Source organism: Anomalospiza imberbis, chromosome 5, assembly GCF_031753505.1.
Source record: "Anomalospiza imberbis isolate Cuckoo-Finch-1a 21T00152 chromosome 5, ASM3175350v1, whole genome shotgun sequence".
NCBI lineage: Eukaryota > Metazoa > Chordata > Aves > Passeriformes > Viduidae > Anomalospiza > Anomalospiza imberbis.
In genome coordinates this window covers 10485187-10503804 of record NC_089685.1, presented here as the reverse complement: position 1 = coordinate 10503804, position 18618 = coordinate 10485187, and the positions used below count along the sequence as shown (strand labels likewise).

General features: G+C 36.7%; 1 protein-coding gene across 3 annotated transcripts in view; it reads right to left on the bottom strand.

Annotated features, from left to right (window-relative positions):
- SEMA3C (semaphorin 3C) overlaps positions 1-18618 on the bottom strand; it is a 112666-nt gene that overhangs the window by 22996 nt on the left and 71052 nt on the right. For all 3 annotated transcript variants that reach the window (XM_068189581.1, XM_068189582.1, XM_068189583.1), the window contains 6 exons: positions 15055-15174; positions 13122-13264; positions 10982-11096; positions 8673-8742; positions 5878-6022; positions 945-1167 (listed from right to left, as the gene is read on the bottom strand). In XM_068189581.1, the coding sequence (XP_068045682.1) occupies positions 945-1167; positions 5878-6022; positions 8673-8742; positions 10982-11096; positions 13122-13264; positions 15055-15174 (816 nt within the window). The remainder of the gene's footprint in view (positions 1-944; positions 1168-5877; positions 6023-8672; positions 8743-10981; positions 11097-13121; positions 13265-15054; positions 15175-18618) is intronic.

Here is an 18618-nt window from a genome sequence, read left to right as displayed (position 1 = left end):
CAATGCAAGCCATCGCTGTAATCATTTTCTGATGTTCATACATATATTTGTTCTCCTAGAGTTCTTTTCCTTTGTTCTACTTGAAAGTAAAAAAAAAAGTAAAAAAGATTAGCCTTTGTGCCTGTTGACCTCTAATGCCCTGTTAAACCAGTGGGAGTTTCAGATGTGAGTGAGTCCTAGGGTCTAGTCAGAGTACCACTCTACTTGTCTGCTTCAATCTAAAGTGTGTGATTCAGATCAGAATATTTTAAAAATCTAAATCGATCAGTACAAGAATCACTTAACCTGTTCCCTGCAGACTTCAGACACGTAACACCTGATTCAAATCTGATGTAAGTAAAAACAAAATATAGGTTATCTTAGACACAAATCATTTTAGAATACTTGGATCAAGCTCTCTGTGTCCACTACTGCTAGGACTCCAACCATTTGTTTCTTTTTCTCTGCTAAGTACTTCCATATTCCTACTGTTTTCTGGAGGAGTTGTTTCTGCCTTTGCAACATCTTGATCAGGTCATGCTTTTCTTCAGATGTAGCTTACACAGCATATATTAAATAATGGTGATGAGAGTATAAAAAAATTATAAAGCTAGATTTTGATATTTTTTTCTTGTGTTACAGATCGTCAAAATTTAATTTTGAATCATATTGCAGACAACCACATTCAAGAGAAGTATTATAATTTAGATCCAATAAAATATATACCAGTGTTGTTTTTTATCTCAAAATTAAGATCAATACATTGTACCTCTTGCACATAATGATGTCTGTGGTAAAAAGAAAAATACACAGAAAGTAAGGAGAGCATAATTCATGGATTTCTATAATATTTCTGTAGACTGCAAACATTTAAACAAGTATTTCTGAAAGCTATAAACTGTAAAAATCAGAGTGGATTGCAACATTGCAACAGAGGCAAATGAATGCTGCCAAATTTGTCCTACCTGTTCCAAGAAACAAGACATGGTATCTCCCATCAGCAGCGTTCACTCGATCCACAGCAATCTTTGTATACTTGTAGTCAGCTCCTATCCGGATGATTAGTGGCCTCTTGTGTATGGGGTAAATGGGATTAAACATCAAAGGGTGATTCCTAATGAAGGTCACGACATCGTCTGGAAACTCTTTGGTTGTCCGCACATTGGGTGTGAAGGCTCCTCCTGGACACTGTACGAAACATGCACAGTAATGATGAACAGTATTTACTATCGTTCAGAGAGTTTTCATCTCCTGATCATTTACAAATATGGACAGATAATTGACAAAGGAAATTCCAAAAAAAATCACTTCAGACTTGGGCCAAAACTTAATGTATTCCAGTAAGGGGAATGCAGTATTGGATAGCTACACTTATCACTTCTGATAAAACAAACCCAACTGTATTTTTGCACTTTCAAAAACCAGCTTGATGGAAAAGACCTGTGCTTCTGAACCTATTTCTACATGTTTTTTTTTTTTTTGCTCCTAAACTGCCTGTTGAAAAAAAAAATCCAAGAGATGGGTTCAGGAAGATACCAAACCTTTTCATCTGTTTTTTTACAGAATTAGTACAAAGGCAGAAGACAAAATCTGATACTTAATTGCAATTTGGCCAATATCCCTCTTGTCATTTTGTTGATTATAAGATGATGAAAGGGCCTGCAACTCATCTTCATTTGAAAGAGAAGTCATATGGAGCTGATGAGGGAGTCCCATAACAACTTATTTATATCTGAATAGGTTGTCTATACATTCCTCTATGCCTTAGAAGTAACTGAAGTCCATGAATACTTTGGATGTTTCTTTAAATATAATGAAGAACCATCCAAATAATCATCCCTGAGGCATCCTGGGCCTCACGAGAAAATAAAAGCCATCTTAGAAAACTCAACTCTTTACTGCGTTTGAAACTAAAAGGAAACTGTGAAGAAATCAGAGCTATGTCAGCAATTGGTACAAAGTTCTCCATGTACTTATGTTCATTTACTTGGGTTTTTTTTTCAGCTACCACTACCTCACTTCTTATTGCTGCTCCTGAGCTTCCATTTTTTTTCCCCTTACCATATTTCTGAGCTGTGAAACTATCCTCAGAGTACTGGAGATATTCCGAAGTGTTTCAACGCAGTATTTTTCCAATTGGTAAATGGTTTGTTCAATAAAAAGCACTTGATGGAAATTTGTTTATTTTTGATGAGGGCCATTCTTACATCTAGGATGGAATTTCTGGTCAAAACCACAGACACAAAATAGCCAGTAGCTTGGGGAGAGATTTACCTCACCTGACTTCTACTCTCTTAAGGCCGGCATTTATTCATAGATTTCCGCTGTAGTCAGTAATTCAGACTGAACACCCTGTTTTTAGATGGCTAAAATTACATCAAATGAATCATATTCTGAGGGACTTGGAATCTGTCTGGGGATATGTGAGTCATGTGTTCAACCTACCTGATGAGATGCAATGTTAGAATTTGGGTTTTTACCTCCTGGGGCATCCCCGTAACCACAGGCAGGAGTGCCGGTTCTGCCCTCACTGCTAAAAGCTATTCCATATTGTGCACCCAGTAAACTATTCATTGGGCATACCAGGAAACAAGTAGAGAGGGGACTTCAGCCTAATCCCAGGCTTTAGAGTCATCTTCAGGCTCAATTAGGAGTTCATTATTTATATAAATAGAACAGCTCTGGTAGGAACTCTTTAAGAGAAATTGCTCTGGCATCAGTTCCCTCCAGGAAGAAGAACCAGAACTCAGCTCAGACATGGGTTGTTTCTCTAATCTGACATCCTTGGTGATTTATTTTTCTGGGCTCATGTTTATCCTAAAGATTTTGTTTTGGTTCTCATTAGAAATGATGCTCTATGTTAATGCTCTAGGATTGCTCACAAAGTTGAATACTTATTTTCTTGCTTGCTCTATCCTTTCTGGCATATTAATCCACATTCGAGAAAATGTATGGAACTATATGTTAAGATTAGCAATAAATACTTAAAAAAGAACTACATTCATCATTAGCAAGATTATTCTACTTGGTAGTGCTCAGCCAGACCCCGGTTCCTTTCAAGAGGGATTCTGTTTCACAAACAGTTAAACTTTCCTGTCTCACATAGCTCAATTAGAAGTCTTTCTCTGATACTTCCAACCCTTCCATTATTGACTTAGAGTCATAAGACTTTTGTCTGTGACTTCTTGCAAAAATGTCTGTGCTATGATTCACACCAGCATGACCCTAAAAACTCACATTATATCATTGTTCTGAGCAAAGCCTTAACAAACATCTTTAATCAATTAATGTTTTTGCTAAATCAGTGACAAGCAGAAGATGATACTGAAGAAACCTATAAACTCTCCCTTTCCTGGAGGGATTGAATGGGGATCCTTCACAGCTCATTCAAGAACTTGTCTACACAATTTTATGTTTACACTTGATTATCAGAATTCTTTAATTTACAGCATATTCTCCAATATGCTGTAGGTACAAAAACTATTTCTGTAAACTCTGAAAAATGGAAACTACCCTCAAACATCACCGAGTTTAGCAACAACCTGCCAATTATGTATTTCTTTTTCCATAAGTAAGTTTTGCTTGTGAAGAAATAAGAAACCACTGGTATTTAGTGAAGGCCAGCCAAACGCTGCCGAGTTGATCATGGCTAAAAGAATGTATTGCTTCATTTCATCCTACTGAAGCTACACTGAAGCATTTCCATTGTTTATCCAGTGTACTGCAACATGATGAACTTTCATTTCTACACAGAGGTTTCGTATGAATATCTCTTTAGGCAACTGCAAAGTAGGATTTTCCATGTCATATAAAAAGGCATCCCTGTCTAGTCCAGCATCCCAGAAGTTACCAAAAAAGTACATTCCAGAGAAAAGAAGATCAACCCCCACAGACTGCAAACACGGCTAATGATGCTAACTCTTTGAGTACAAATTCTGAGCAGTGAAAAATCCTCATGTCCCAATTTTGACAAATACTTTGACATAAGTGAAAAATAAAGTTTGTGGCACACATTGAAAAGTGGATTTTTTTTTTGGCAATGAAATAAAAGCAAAGCCAAAGAAACTTCATCTTACAAAATATGACTTAGGGATACTGTGTTGTGGCCGAATCATGAGGACGCAGAAAAGCCAGTGATCCAAAGGTCATCTAAAGGAATCTCTATGAGCTATGATCTAAGAATTTATCTTCAATTTCAGAGCTTATCACCCTATCTGGAAAGTGTACATAATTTCTGTCACCATGTTAAATCCAAATATGATTTTTTTCCCCTTTCTGTTGTGTTGCCCAATTTCTTTAGGCCCATCTAGAATACCTCAGAAGCCTCCATGAGGTGAACCAAGAAAAACATGGCAGTGGTTGAGGAAACACATAAAAACAAAACGTTCTGAAGCAGCAAGAAACTTTGAAATGTGACTAATCACAAGAGTGTGAAACTTCCTGTTTAAATGGGTCTTTTTTATAAAGCCTCAGTGCACTCTTGAGATTAGAGCTGTATGAATTAATTGCAAGGAAAGACTAATGCTAGCATTAGACCTTAGTGGAATGTCAGGCATTGATTAGTTAATTCTAGAGATCTGGGAATGTAAAGTCCTAACTCTTACAGCCAACAACAACTGCACTAAAATGTCATGAAGAACTGTGTGAACAGGGAGAGCTATTCCATGTATCTGAGCTATTCCATGTATGAAAGAGAAAGAGAGAAAAAGAGTAAGATTTTGCAGCATAAAGACAAATCAGACTGAAATAGTGATATGGTTGAAGGTTCTCACAGGAATTGGCAAAATTAAAATAAAATTTAATTTCCTGTGATGAAAGGAAAAGCACCAAAGTGCTAATCTAAAAAATATAACTGTATTGTTGAGAGATAATTTATGATTCTCTGAATATTTATTTCATTCTGATACTTGAGAAACTGTAAGACTTCATAGGAGTCAGCATACACCCACACTACCATACTTCATTTAGCAAATATGGATTCAGAGACAGTTCCATAGAAAGTCCATACATTCCTTATTAAAGCTTGAAATATCAGATGTTACATTTCTGCTAAATATAAATTAAGAATAGCTAAATAAGTAAGTAAATAAAGAAAGAAAAAAGTGCATTAACAGCAATTTGTATACATCATAAAGTTGAAAAATAAGAACAAACAACAGTTTTGTTTAAAATATTTCATGAGATACTTTTACACAACTTGGAAACAGAGCTATCTCTAATTGTGTACAGAATTTATTGGAAGATAAACTCCCTTTGATACAGAGGAAGAAATTCCTGAAAACAAGACATACAAAAAGCATTCTTACAAAGAAGGCGATGGTGAAGTGAATGGCAAGAAAATGCTTTTATTTCTAGGTCTCTCTTCTAAGATTCAGAACCTGGCAGGGTATAACTTAGTCAAGTGACAAGTCCTAGAAACCTTGTTCTCTAAATCTCCTACTACATCTCCTAAGCATCTGAGTAGAGGTGCAAGACTCTGGAGAATCAAAGAAAATTCATACAGACAGAAGAGAGACTTACAGACATTTGGATCCAGGCTGTGGAATGTACTAACAATGTTTTACTTGCATACTTGTTTATTTAGCTACATGTTGCTCAAATGTACACAAAATGGAAATGCACATGCAAACAAGACTATCACTTCATGAATGAATTCTTATCACCTTTGAAACAGAAAGCAACTAATATTTTACATGACGTTTAATTCTTCCTAGAAGATTTCCAGACACTACATGATTTGCAGTTGGATTTGCAGGCAACTGAAAAGCAAATAAAATAGTCCTGTATTGTAAGTGTCACAGTCACATACAGACTTTTCTCCTGGAATAAATAATATTTATTTATGCATTAAACAAAGACAAGCAATTGGCAAGACTGAATAAACATCTTTGTACTTACGGTGCCAGGTCGTGGGTACGGAATTCTGCCCTGATATGGAATCAGCTGGTGGTTTGGGCCCTCCTTGTGTGCAAATGGTCCATTGAACACAGTCTGGATGTCAGACAGGTGATACACACACACGGCTGAGCCTTTAAATATGGAGCTGGAAGACAAGAAAAAGTTAGCATTGCAATCTACCAACTTTTTTACAGCTTTTCCATAATTTTGCATGGTGCAATGATGAAAGAGACCTCTAACATAATATTTTATACAATGTATTGCTTTTATATGGATTTAAAACATTTTAAATCAACTAATCTAGCTGGCCAATATGCATCACTACTTCTTAAGACTTAGCAAATTTCTGAACAGTGAACTGAAAAAGAGAGGCAGGCACTACCCTACTGGTGCAATAAGAAGATTTCCTAATGCTAAATATAGAGAAAATATAATCTGGCTCCAGTTAAATCAATGGCAAAAATATTGCTGACTTCAGTGAGGCAGGAGTTTTATAAACTTTGTACTGCCAAGCTCAGCACAGGTTTCCAGAACTCCTACCAGTATAATAACCACAAGATCTCCATGACCCTCTTAAAATACATGGCTAAAATATTAATCAAAACATCCAGAGCAATTACAATCAGTTGGATTATTATAATCAGTTTCCAGCTTTTTTGCAAAAAGTGGGGAAAAGATGTAGCTGTAAAGGAATTACTCCTATACAGTCCTCAAATCCACCCATAAAACTGGACTCATGAAGATCCAAGTTTGAAGCCTCCTGAGGGAAACCCAGGGATTTGCCAAAGAAAAAGGCAGAAAAGTGGTCTTCCCACTGTTCTAGATTCAGCCACAGGTCCAGGTAGCACAAGCCCTGAATGGTCTCCATCACTCTATTATGATGAAGGGCACTAGGGTAAAAATTTCCAGATTCATACTAAGGCTGACTACAGCGAATAAACTCCCTCATTTTTCCTTTTGCTGCATGCAAGGTTTGCGGTATTTATTTTTAAAAAGTGGAAAGTCCAGACAGTCTAAGATCTTCCTAATGTTAACTGTAGGATGAAGATAATCCAAGTAACTGTTTTCCATTGAAGAAGAAAATCACTCCAGAAAAAAGGCTGAAAACATTACACATAGTGTCTAAACACTAAAAGTGAAATCCACATTGCTCTCAGTTATATATGGATTAGCAGAATGAACCTTTTAGATGGATTATGGAATTTGTGGAAATTTTACTAGGTATTAATAGATTTTGAGAAATGCATTTATTCTTTCCAGATGTTTTATGTTAGATTTACAGCATATTATGACACTAAAATAATTTATCTCAGTGTTAATTGGTTTCCTTCTGTATGATTAAGATAAAAATACTAGTAGTTATTACTTCCTGTGATGTTTCTTTCTTGCTACTCTTATGAGTTGAAAGTCTGCAGAGCTGAAGATACAGGAATTATTAAGGAGTAAAAATCTTTATGGTTTCTGCATTTAACTAGATAGCATATTCAATCTATAGCTGAACAAAAATAAAGCAAGAATAGACCATGTGGTTCACAATAATGGAAATGCATGTGTAAAAACTTCAGTAGAGAGAGAAAATAGCTTGAGAGCCAGGAAAAAGTGAAGTTTTTCTCTTTTTTGTCACGTTATATGTTCCTGTGACTGAAATCTTATTTCCACTGACAAAAGAATTCTACCAGAATTAGGCAGAAGTGTTTCCAGTTCAGTCATATTGCAGCCCCAACCTAATGATGTGTGGTTTTACTACTGAACATAAGCTCATCCTTTTCTCTTTTTGTAAAGTAGGAATTATATACAGCACCTAAGTTTACAAGTTATGTGAAGCTTTTTTCCCCAATTAAATTCCCATATCATATTTACACATTTGAGTAAGTAGACCCCTATATCCCAGTAAAAAAATCTTGGAGAAAAAAAATCTGAAAGTATTTTTTAATAAAAATTGCCATTAAAGGAATTATTAATAATAAATTACATAACTTTCTATTTTAATAAAATAATTTAAAATTTAAAAACCAGAAGACTTCTTTGAATATAAGAAATAATAGCTAAATAATAAAGGGTAGCGTATCAGAAATCAGGGGATAGTAACCAATTTTACTCTTTGCTAATACTATGTAATGAGGGCAAGAGGAAAAATAAAAAAAATAAAGGTAGAGGTGGAAGAATCTGTTGGTCCACCTGTCAGTCTGTTTTTGTGGAGAGTTTCAGCCTGGTAAGCCATATCTAGTGCTTCCACCACCCCTGGGAGCTCAGTAAATGCTTTTTAAACCAGACAGTAACTGGAAACTGGAAACAGGGAGCTGCAAGGAGATGACCAAACGCCACGTAGGCTTGTCCTTTTGTAGCCAACTGAAGCCAATATGGTTATTTGCCATCTCTGTGATCATCAGCCAGCTGAGAGACTGGAAATGATTTGTATGAATTCATGTAAGATATCCTGGTTTGATCCTTCAGGGTGCTGGATGTTCTTCAGGAGGTGTTAAGTGCTCTCAGATGCCACATGAGTTCATAGCGTTGAAGTCATTTAGCTTTCCACTGCTGAGCAGTGACAAGTGGCCCTCCAAGGAATGTTTTGCCAGTGGCAGCTGACAGTATGTCAGGAAGCAGTTCGGTCCACGAAGCACAGCTCTGACATAGATATCAACAGCAATAATACTGAGAATCCTGCATGCAAACCATGGCCACAGCAGACACACAAAACTGCCCAGCACATACTTATCCACAAAGTAATAGTTGCAGTTTTCATGCAACAAATCAGGCAGTTCAGGTAATTTTTTTCAAATCTCTGTGTTTACCTTGATGTTGTAAAAATTCCATACACAAGTGTTGTTCTGGGGTTATCTGTCTCTAGGAGAAACACATCCTCTGTAAGAAAGAGAAAGAAAAACATTTTGAATGGTAAGAAAAACTTTATTTTCCAGTTTAATTGATGATTTTATTCCTCCTAAACTCAACAGTAGTTTTATTTCAGACTTGAATGGGAAAAAGGAGACTTACCACATGAACAGATCATGTATGCATAAATCTAGCATTTAAACATTCAGAAACAAATTTGGAAATTAACTCCATGCCCTCTAGCCTTATGAAGACAGAAGGCAAAGATTTTCAAATACATTCAGGATCTATGTCACACATTTTTCTCAGCTGTATCTTGTTTCAGCAGGTTGTGTAGCAGTAGGAAAACATTAAAGTTGCAGTAGGTTAAAGACAAAGAGTTCCCATAGCTGGATGTAATCAAAAACAGGGAAATTAGGTGTTTTATTGTCCAGAATGCACTGGAGTGCCCTCACTAGAGCATTTTCAACATGATACGAATGTCAGACAGCTTTGCAGGGAAGACTGTGAGAGAAGTAAACCTCCCGCCTCCTGTTGTGTAGGGATTTATTGACTGCACTGTGCAAAACTGTACCTTCTCAATGAAATTAATTTACCCACTGTTACCTCTGATCTGCTGATTTTTTTACACTTCAGTGAAAACTACTTTAATCTCTGACAGTTTCTCCTTACAAATGTTTTTAATAACTATAATCACGCTACCTCTTAAACTTAATTTACAACTCAAAAAAGACTGAACTGTGAGAGCTTTTTATCACAGAATATGTTCTTTAGCTTTCCATTAATTTATGTGGCTCTTTCATTTAACCCGCTGAATTTTTTAAATATTCTTTTCAATATGTCAAAAGCAAAAGATTTCACCATGCAGAACTGGAAGTGTTATAGTCTCCTGAATTATACATGAACAGAAGCATGTGTTTGCTCTCTCCCCATTTTCTGAATTTCCAGCTGTGACTGTATTCTTCCTCCTTGCTAGGGAATTGTGCTGGGAACCCATGCGGAGAGCATTGTCTCTTATTCATTATGGCCCTACATATTGTCATACAAAAAACTAAAAGCAGTTATCCTACTGCTTTGTTGAAGAGGAGGGGGTTGGTAAATCACAGCTCTCAAAGATGAGCTGCTGAGGCACTGCAAACTTCAGAAAATCAGTCCTCCAAGCACCTTGCATATTCTGAGCTAGAGCAAGTTAGGATCTGCTCCTAGGCCCAATCAGGTTCCATTGAAACCTTGAACTAAAGCAAGTGCACCAAATAGTTGCAAATATATAAACTCGAAAAGACTCAAAACCCCATTTGTTCTGGTGGGAATCAGGAATAATAATCAAGAAAAGCAAGAGAGGATACAATGGAGAGAATATCAGCACCAGATGCAGACCCAGTGCAGGGCACATTAGCTGCTCATATTATTTGTATTTATAGTAAAGCACACACCAAATCTTCCAATACATGAATTTAGAAATATGATTTTGTGCATCTCAGCTACAGAAAATACAGAATTTGAAACTTTCTGGTAATGTTGTTTGGCATGCAGGTATCAAGATATGCATCTATTAATTTCTTCATGAAAAGAAACCTCTTGTGATTGCTGTATAGATTGTGCATTGAATATTTGCAGTATTTCACATGTTGAAACAAAAATTTATGTGACTGAATGATTCCTGAAAAATTATATTCATTGATAGTGCTATTGCTGGTGCCAGTAACAAGATTTATTAGCATTATCCTGAATTAGCAAACTGAGGACTCTACCCTGTGATCAAAGAATAGAAAAAATGCATTATGAAAAAAAATGCATTATGAAAAGCTGTATGTTACACAGTGGTATAAGAAACAGTTTCAAAGGGATGTTAAAAACCCTCTACTGCAATCCAAGCTAGTAGCAAAACAGTAAGAGAGTCACTTAGATGTTCATTCCAAGTATTAGTTCTTTACATCCATCATTAGTTTACACAGTCATGATTAATTACCTTAATTACCTTATAATTACGCAGAGAGACTTACGAATATTTTTTTTCTTTTGCTGTCATAAAACTGCAAAGGGAATTTTGTCATGGACTTCTACTGGTATGATTTCACTATTAACAACTTGACTAAGAAACTGAATGAAAATCAGTCATTAAATATGCACAAGGTATGTGCCTTATTTGTGCTAAGGACAGCAAGTTTGAAAATTCAGCACTGGTAATTATTCTGACTCAGTCAAAGAAATACACAAATACACAATTTTACATTTAGATGAAATTTTAAGGATTTTTTTTTTGTGATACCTAATTCATCAAAGTATGTTTCTGTTCCATCTTCATCCATTACTGAGCACACAAGTCTTGCTTTCAAGAATGTTGTCCACTTGTTCACCAGACTGCGCTGACCACCTGTGTCATTCTGGAAAGGAATATTATTTTCAGAAAATAGGAAATAAAACACAGCTAACATTTTACTGGGCTTTCCCACATTTTTTTCAGGTTAATTCACTATCTAGATAATTATCCGGTAAATTTAATATTAAAAATAGATAGGCCTAAGCCAAATCCCCTCATCTAAGCATTCTACATGTACAACAAACCAAGAACTAGTTTTCTGAGTGGACTTTCTCTGCTGGGCTAGCAGGGTTGGAGGGTTGGGCAGTAGATTTTGTGCATCAGCAGTGTATGCTGTTATGGCTGGAAGTGACTGTGGAGCTCTGCATCACTCATTGACACCCAGGAAAAAGTCCATGCTATCTCTAAAAGGTCTCATGTTTCTATGGAGGGATGTTTCTTCTAGTCCTGACAGCAGCACAGCTGCACCTGACCTAGTAAGCCACACTAGCACAGGAGGTGGATGCTTTAAACAGTATTCAAAAATGATGGCTAGTGTGGGTCAAGCTAGTTATGCACTGTTGCAAGTCCTGCTGTCTTGGTGCAGAGATGGCTTGTTCACAGCTTGCTCACAGATCTTTGCAATTTTCCATGGTTCAGGGTGGGAACTGTAACTGCCAAACCAGGTGATGCAGCCCTGAGGTGACAGATCCTGACCAGCTGTGCTGGTGAATGCCTTACCTAAGAGCAGTGTCCTCCCAGCTGCTTAACATGATGTCACCCAAGGAAAGAGAAAAAGCAAAATGTAGAAGCTATTGAAATGGGATTTCCATAAAGTGCTGTGCATGTTTCACGGATGCTGTTGGAGTTGGTAATCCAACATTTAGGGTGACTTATAAGGAGACTTTTCAGGGGGCAGTATATTTTGTCAGTCTCAAAGGTGTTTATACGTGAATATGATGGTATGTATACAAGTATACAAATATGACTGGCTCAGATTTATTTTAATTGGCTTTGGGATTCTGACACTGGTTTCAGTGTAAGCCTAAAAAGGCTTAAGTCTTTCAAAAATCATCTGGGCTTCATTATAACAGTAAAAAACCTAATACAGCTGTAATTGTTTGAAATGTCTTCTTGCAAAACACCCAAAAAGGCCTTTAGGCACTCTCACTAAAATACAGAAAATGGAGATTATACAAGAAATCACATGCCTCATCATATTGCCACAGAAGGACTAACACCTTCATACCCAGGCACAACATCACAAAGCATCAAATTCTAAAGAAAACACAAATTAAAGACTGGGAATATATAAACACTCATAATGAACTTCCTGAAGCCTTCCAAAAGAAGGAATGAATAGGCTAGCAGCAATTGTGCATTTATAATTTTTCTCTCCTTAAAAAAAAATTGATTTCACCAGAGATATTAATAGCTGCTTCAATCATTTTTCATCAGCAATTGATTAGAGATACAAAAAAAATGAAATAGAAACAATGAGAAGTGCTGTAAAAAAAAAGTAATTATTGCCCAGGAATATCCACAACTCCAAAATTTAAATTTCCTGTGCGCATTTTTAAAGTTAGGCTCACATGTGCGTCAATATAAGCAAGCAGAAAGAAAGGATGTCATAAAAATGAAAACTGCATTTGAAATTTAAATCCACCAATTTAAAAGCTTGATATTTCTGATGTGTTTTAACTATTTTGAGTGTGTATGTGTACATTCTGAGTGTGTATGTATATTTTGTGTGTGTATGAAGTAGGCCTACACTGCCTAAAGTTCATTTTTATTGAGAAAATAATGTGCCTTATTTGTGCTAAGGACAGCAAGTTTGAAAATTCAACACTGGTAACTATTTTGACTCAGTCAAAGAAATACACAAATCCCTGAACCTCTACGTTTCCATATTCTTAGACATATAATCAGGTACATATAACCTGTACAGACCCTAGCCATGAGCTCAGTAACTGCTCTTCTTAATTATGAATGGTGACACAGAAACAGGAAATTTTGTCAAATCAAAGGCTTTTCAAACATTTAGTCTTTTAGATTATCATGTCACCCTAGCAGCTTATCCCAGCAACCTGGTAAACAAAACAGTTCTTACTGGGCACACTCTTGCAATCATTGAATGAATTTGCTTTGTGCTGCCGCTGTTGTCTGTGAGTCTTTCTTTGAAGAAGAAGTAGATTTTGGCATCATTGGGGTCAGTGCCATCTGGGATTACATGAGCATCCACAAAAATAGGCTCTGAAATGAAAAAGTTTACCAAAAGGATGAAACCAAAAGATGTATCAATAAAAGCAATGAATGATTTACTGACTGCTTCAAGGAAGTGCTGAATACACCAAATATCAACAGGTAAATAGCTCCATGCTGTCAGCCACGTGTGCTTGCATCCTCAAACTTTATTTCACAGCTAATTTTTAGAGGAGCAGTCCAGAAGCAATGGTATTAGATTACTGCAGAGACTCAAAAGACTTTGAGGAAGAAGGAAGAAGCAGTGTGTTATCTGGAAAGTCTCATTGAGACAAAACATAAAAGTAAGCTGGAAGAGCTTAGGAATGTAACAAATAAGGTTCACAAATAAGAGAGAAAAACAACTTGTGTAACCTAGAAAAGGAAAGGAGGGTAGGCAAATGTTTGAGCAGCATCTGACTTCCTATCAGAGGCTGGTAAACATAATCAAATGTACGTGCAAAACACTACAGTGGAGAATTAGGGAGAGAACAAAATAATTTATAACCTTAACAGCAAACATAAAATGGACAGTGCAGGAGCCCTCAGAATACCACCTTTGACTGAAGGAAGAAGTGGCCCTTCTTCCTGCATGAAGGCTTTGTCTTTGCAATGATCACGCAAGATTGCTTGTTTGGTTGAAGTGCAGTACAACGTTTGAAATAATCTGATACAAAGGTTGAATGTCTAACAGAAAATTAATATTGGACTGCAGCATTTTTCTGTTCACATAAGTCTATTCTCAATTAATATAACAAATGCCATGACTCTGGCTTTAAAAGAACACGGAGATAAATTGTACTTTCAAGTACCTGTTTTGAACAGGTAGATTTTCCAGAAATTAGGCATTTTAAAATTTTCTTTTCCTCTAATTCATTATAGGATGCACATGTTAGGGTGCACAGGTAAGTGTAAGAATGTATAACAAGCAGAAAAAAAAATTTAAAGAGCAGACATCGTTTCCCTTTCATAGTGAAATGAATTTGTGAACGAAATTTTGTGATTTCATTGTAGTCACAGCCAGACAGGAATAATAAGTCACCATAAAAAATATCAAGACAAAACCACAGTAACTTTACTTCAACATACCTGAAGGCTTTTTAAAACTGAAACTGTGTTAGTTGGTCTATAACCTTTCACAGCTACCTCTGCTCAGAGGGTTGACTACCATTTTAATTTAAATTGGTTTCACTGGAAGAAGTCTTTTTACCAGTAAAGACAGGGAGAATTTTCACAGTGATGCCAGTAAATCAAAGAGTTAGGCGATGAGTTTTTCTACTGTGTTTAGATAACCAATTCCTCACCACTGAAATAAGTGGCAATGATCCACATTGACTTCTCTGATAGGGGGACACTCTTCTGCACTCATTTTGAATGCAAGTGGTGGTGAATCCTCTGCGCAGAAATGAATCTTGAATTAATTGAAGTTGGTGCTCTAGAATCAAACACTGATTTAAGGCAATATCTGATTCATTAGAGGTGAAGGCACTTTTCTAGAAATCAGAGACTGTCTCCAATTGCCACTAGAAAGGTTTTCATACACTTGCCCTCAAAAACTTGGTTCAGTCTTAATGCAAAAAAGGCCCTCAGGTGGGGTGGTCTAGGAGCTTGATTCATGTAGGGATCCCTATACATCTGTGCATTGTCTACAGTTTTTATTTACTCACATTTCTTCATGGTTCTTCATAAATTACGTTCAGAGACAAGCTCTTTAAAAGATATGGTCTTTGTTTTAAGCAGGAAAAGGAAAGCAGAATCTCTGTGACACCCGTTAAAACTCTGATAAATTAAAGGCATCTCACCACTCAGCCACTTGGAGTTGTGCTGGTCAGTTCTCACTGCATTCCTCCTGGTCAGACTGCGAAAAATGGCCGCATCCGTCCCCATGAAATCAATATACATTCCTGAAAAAAGCTCTTCATCTGCAAAGAATTGAAATGAAGGGAGAATTGTTATGGCTTTTGGGAGAAAAAAAAAAAGTTTATTTTAAATTCATTAACTCTTTATTTACACAGGAATCTATACAGATAAATAGTGGGTCATGGGAATGAGGTTTTCCCTGATTTACAAAAACTCAAACTAGAATGCATGAGAGCAATCAGATTTTTCTTAGAGACTTTATGGAACTGTACCATTAAATGCCACAGCAGAGCTGCATACATGGGAAACCATTCTTGATAGGAAGTTTAGTTGCCCCATTTGCATTGCTAAGGACCACTGGAGAATAAGGTTAGTGTTACCAAAAAGTACTCCATTCACTATCTTAAGTATGCACTTCAAAGAATTTTTTTTTTTTTTTGTTATGAAAGTAGTTGAAGTGACTGGGTTGAATTTATTGCTGCCGTAAACTGGCACATCTACTGCAGTCAGTAGATTGGTGCCAATTTTTACCAGCAGCATTGTTATGGCTGCCCCAGGCAGCCTCAAGCTGACTTCAGTATTGTGGAGGCCAGACAATCATATTACTGAACTTTACTCAGAGTAACACAGAGCAACAGCTGTCCCCTGTTGCGTACTTGGTTCTAAGTATAGGGTCATTATGCTTGAGCAGAATGAGACATGCAACTCCTACATTAACAGAACTATGAGCTCCCACTCCCTGTGCAGGGCTTATAACTCAGCCCATCATTCAGGATGTCTATCTGTGCTTGTCTGAGTCTGTGTGTGCCTAAACATATGTATATATATTTACAATTACAATTACATATACTATCATTTTCTACTCTGTGAATAACCAAGCAATTTCCACTGACTAATGACAATGAAACCCCAGAGTAGAAAACAGTAGCTAAAATAAACTCTAACTCTCAGAGTGGGAGTGCTGGTTGAATACATTCCAGTACAGCTGGGTCCTTTGATTGATGTTTTTGTCTGTGCTCCTGGACTACCCAGGGAGTGTGGTCAAGCTGGCAAGAGTCACAGGCTCAGAAATACTTGAGGCTATTTTCTCTCTCTGTGTGTGTGTGTGTGTGTGTGTGTGTTCCTAATCAGCATGGAAGACTTTTGAGAAGATCATGAGAGGATCAAAACTCTGGAGACTTTGCTTTTCTGCTGCTAACTAGAGCCTGAACTGACCCCTGGCGGGGCATCCAGCAGCCACTCCTCTGCTCTCACCACTCCCCATGATGACAAGATTCTTACACAGGGGATTTAAGCCATGCATTTGCTGCATGTTGCTGAAGCATTTATTTATGGAGCAGGTATTGACAGAATGATGTTCGATCTGGACAAATTCCTAAGTGATTTTGTATATTTGCCCCTTCACCTCAATCCATCAGAACTTTATTCTTATTATGAAACAAATTAGCTAAGAGATCAGGTTTATGGTTCTCACTAAATGTTATGTACAGTCCTATGCATATACACATACAGACACACTTCAGCAACAGTACTGTACTATGTAATTTTAATCCTATTACATATCAATGGTATTACTTATGTCTTAATCATTCCTACTGTCTGTTTGCTAATCATGTAACAGAGGAGATCCATCAGTTCCACTTCCTTCTGGTAAAATCCTTAAACTCCACACAGCATTTGGTCTGCACAGCACAATGAGTTCACCCTACTTCACTTTGTTACTGGAGGGAATTACTGAATTGAGGAGGTATGTCTGCTTTTATAAATATCTCATAGTCTTGGTGGGAACACTAGTAATGCCAAGCTGCTTCAAAGCACATTTTTTATTGCTTTGATGCAAATGCATCTCTGTACAATGGCAAACTGTACAAAATTCAAACTTATTTTTATAGCACCACTTCTGAAGTGTGAATCAGCTTTCCTGCTGTATTCTAGGCCGGTGACGCTCAAAATGGTCAAGAAATTGCATCTATATTTAAAAAGGGTTCTTTTATTGTGGAAAAGTTAGTTGGTCTGGTGGTATTTACTATCTTCTGAAGCAACGGGAGGGAATTCCTCCTGCAGAAAGCTCAAAGGTGAGTCCAGTACACTGGCTCAGTCCCCTCATTAATACATGAGCTGAGACTTAGAAAATGTTCATGTTTCTGGCATGGATACCAAGGCTAAATTCATTACATCTTAATGTTTTTGAAGTGACTGAACTTTGCAACAGAAAGTATAAAATTCAGTCTGGGGACTCTTTTTTAAAGGAATTTGACCGTTGTGGAATAATTTAAACTTTGTAAATAGACAATGCCATGAAAGAGAAGTCAAACTGTAGGGAAGGTCTCAGTCACATAACAGAGATCAAAGAAGATAACAAAAAGTCTATTAAGATGAACAAAGATGCCGTAGATTTACTGTAGGAAAAAAATCAGCTTACTGTACAAGCAATAATTCAGAAATAATGTTCTTTAATGTTGCCATATAAAATCCAGGAGGAACAAGGAAAGGAAACAGTCACTTCACTTAATAGTACCAGAATGGCAATGAGTAACAGTGGACTCATCTATCACTGACTTTGAACAAACATTTTCTTTACACAGTGAGTGTCTGTAAACACTGTCCCTAGATCACTGATGAGATAAAGGTGTTAAGTGCAGCCAAGGTTCAGAGAGATGTCTAGGTAGCATTTACCTGTTCTCTAATGGTGTTCACTTCATATCACTCTGAATAGATATACTTATCCTTTGTACTAAACATATATGCAATGAAGAATCAAAAAAAAAAAAAAAAAAAAAAAAAAAAAGCAATTTGTATTTTGAACAGTCCATGTAGGACAGACCGTATTACACTTTCCTTAAGATCTACAAGACTTTAAAGGAAATATCTCACACAATATGTTATTGATGTAATTGATTTCAGAGGAAGCTGAATGGCAGAAACATGGCACATTGTTCCCTTGTAAGCCTTGGGTGAAATACACAGTACCTGTGTGCAATAAGTTTTATTTAGTAAGAAAGTCTCAAAAATCTGTGCAACTGCTGTTCCCTTCATAGCCAAAAATACAGTAAGGAGCAGACACATGTTGAAAAATCAGGGCTTTGGCACTAGAAGTGTGTGAACATGCTGCAAATGTGAAAGGTCGGGTTACAATGAGTATATATTTTCAGCTCTTCCCGGTTTAAAAAATGAAAAATATATTTCACAGATGACTTAGGCTGCACAAAGTGTATTCCCCCTTTGAGTTTTCTCATAGGTGTGCAACAAGCAGAGCAGAAATGCTTTATTGTTTTGTTTTCTGGCCTTTCAGATGGAAGAAAATGGCAACATTCATTGGGTATAAAGCCAATTGAAGAATGAAGAGCTTTAAAATAGTTGGTGGGCTCTACAGCAGCGATGACAACAAAAATTAAATTCAAAGCATCTGAAGTCTTCAGGCTTTCCCTGGATACTCTGAGATTTTAAAAATAATTAAATAAGACACAAGTGCTGTCTAGGATGAACAAGGTCAGAAACCATTCAAA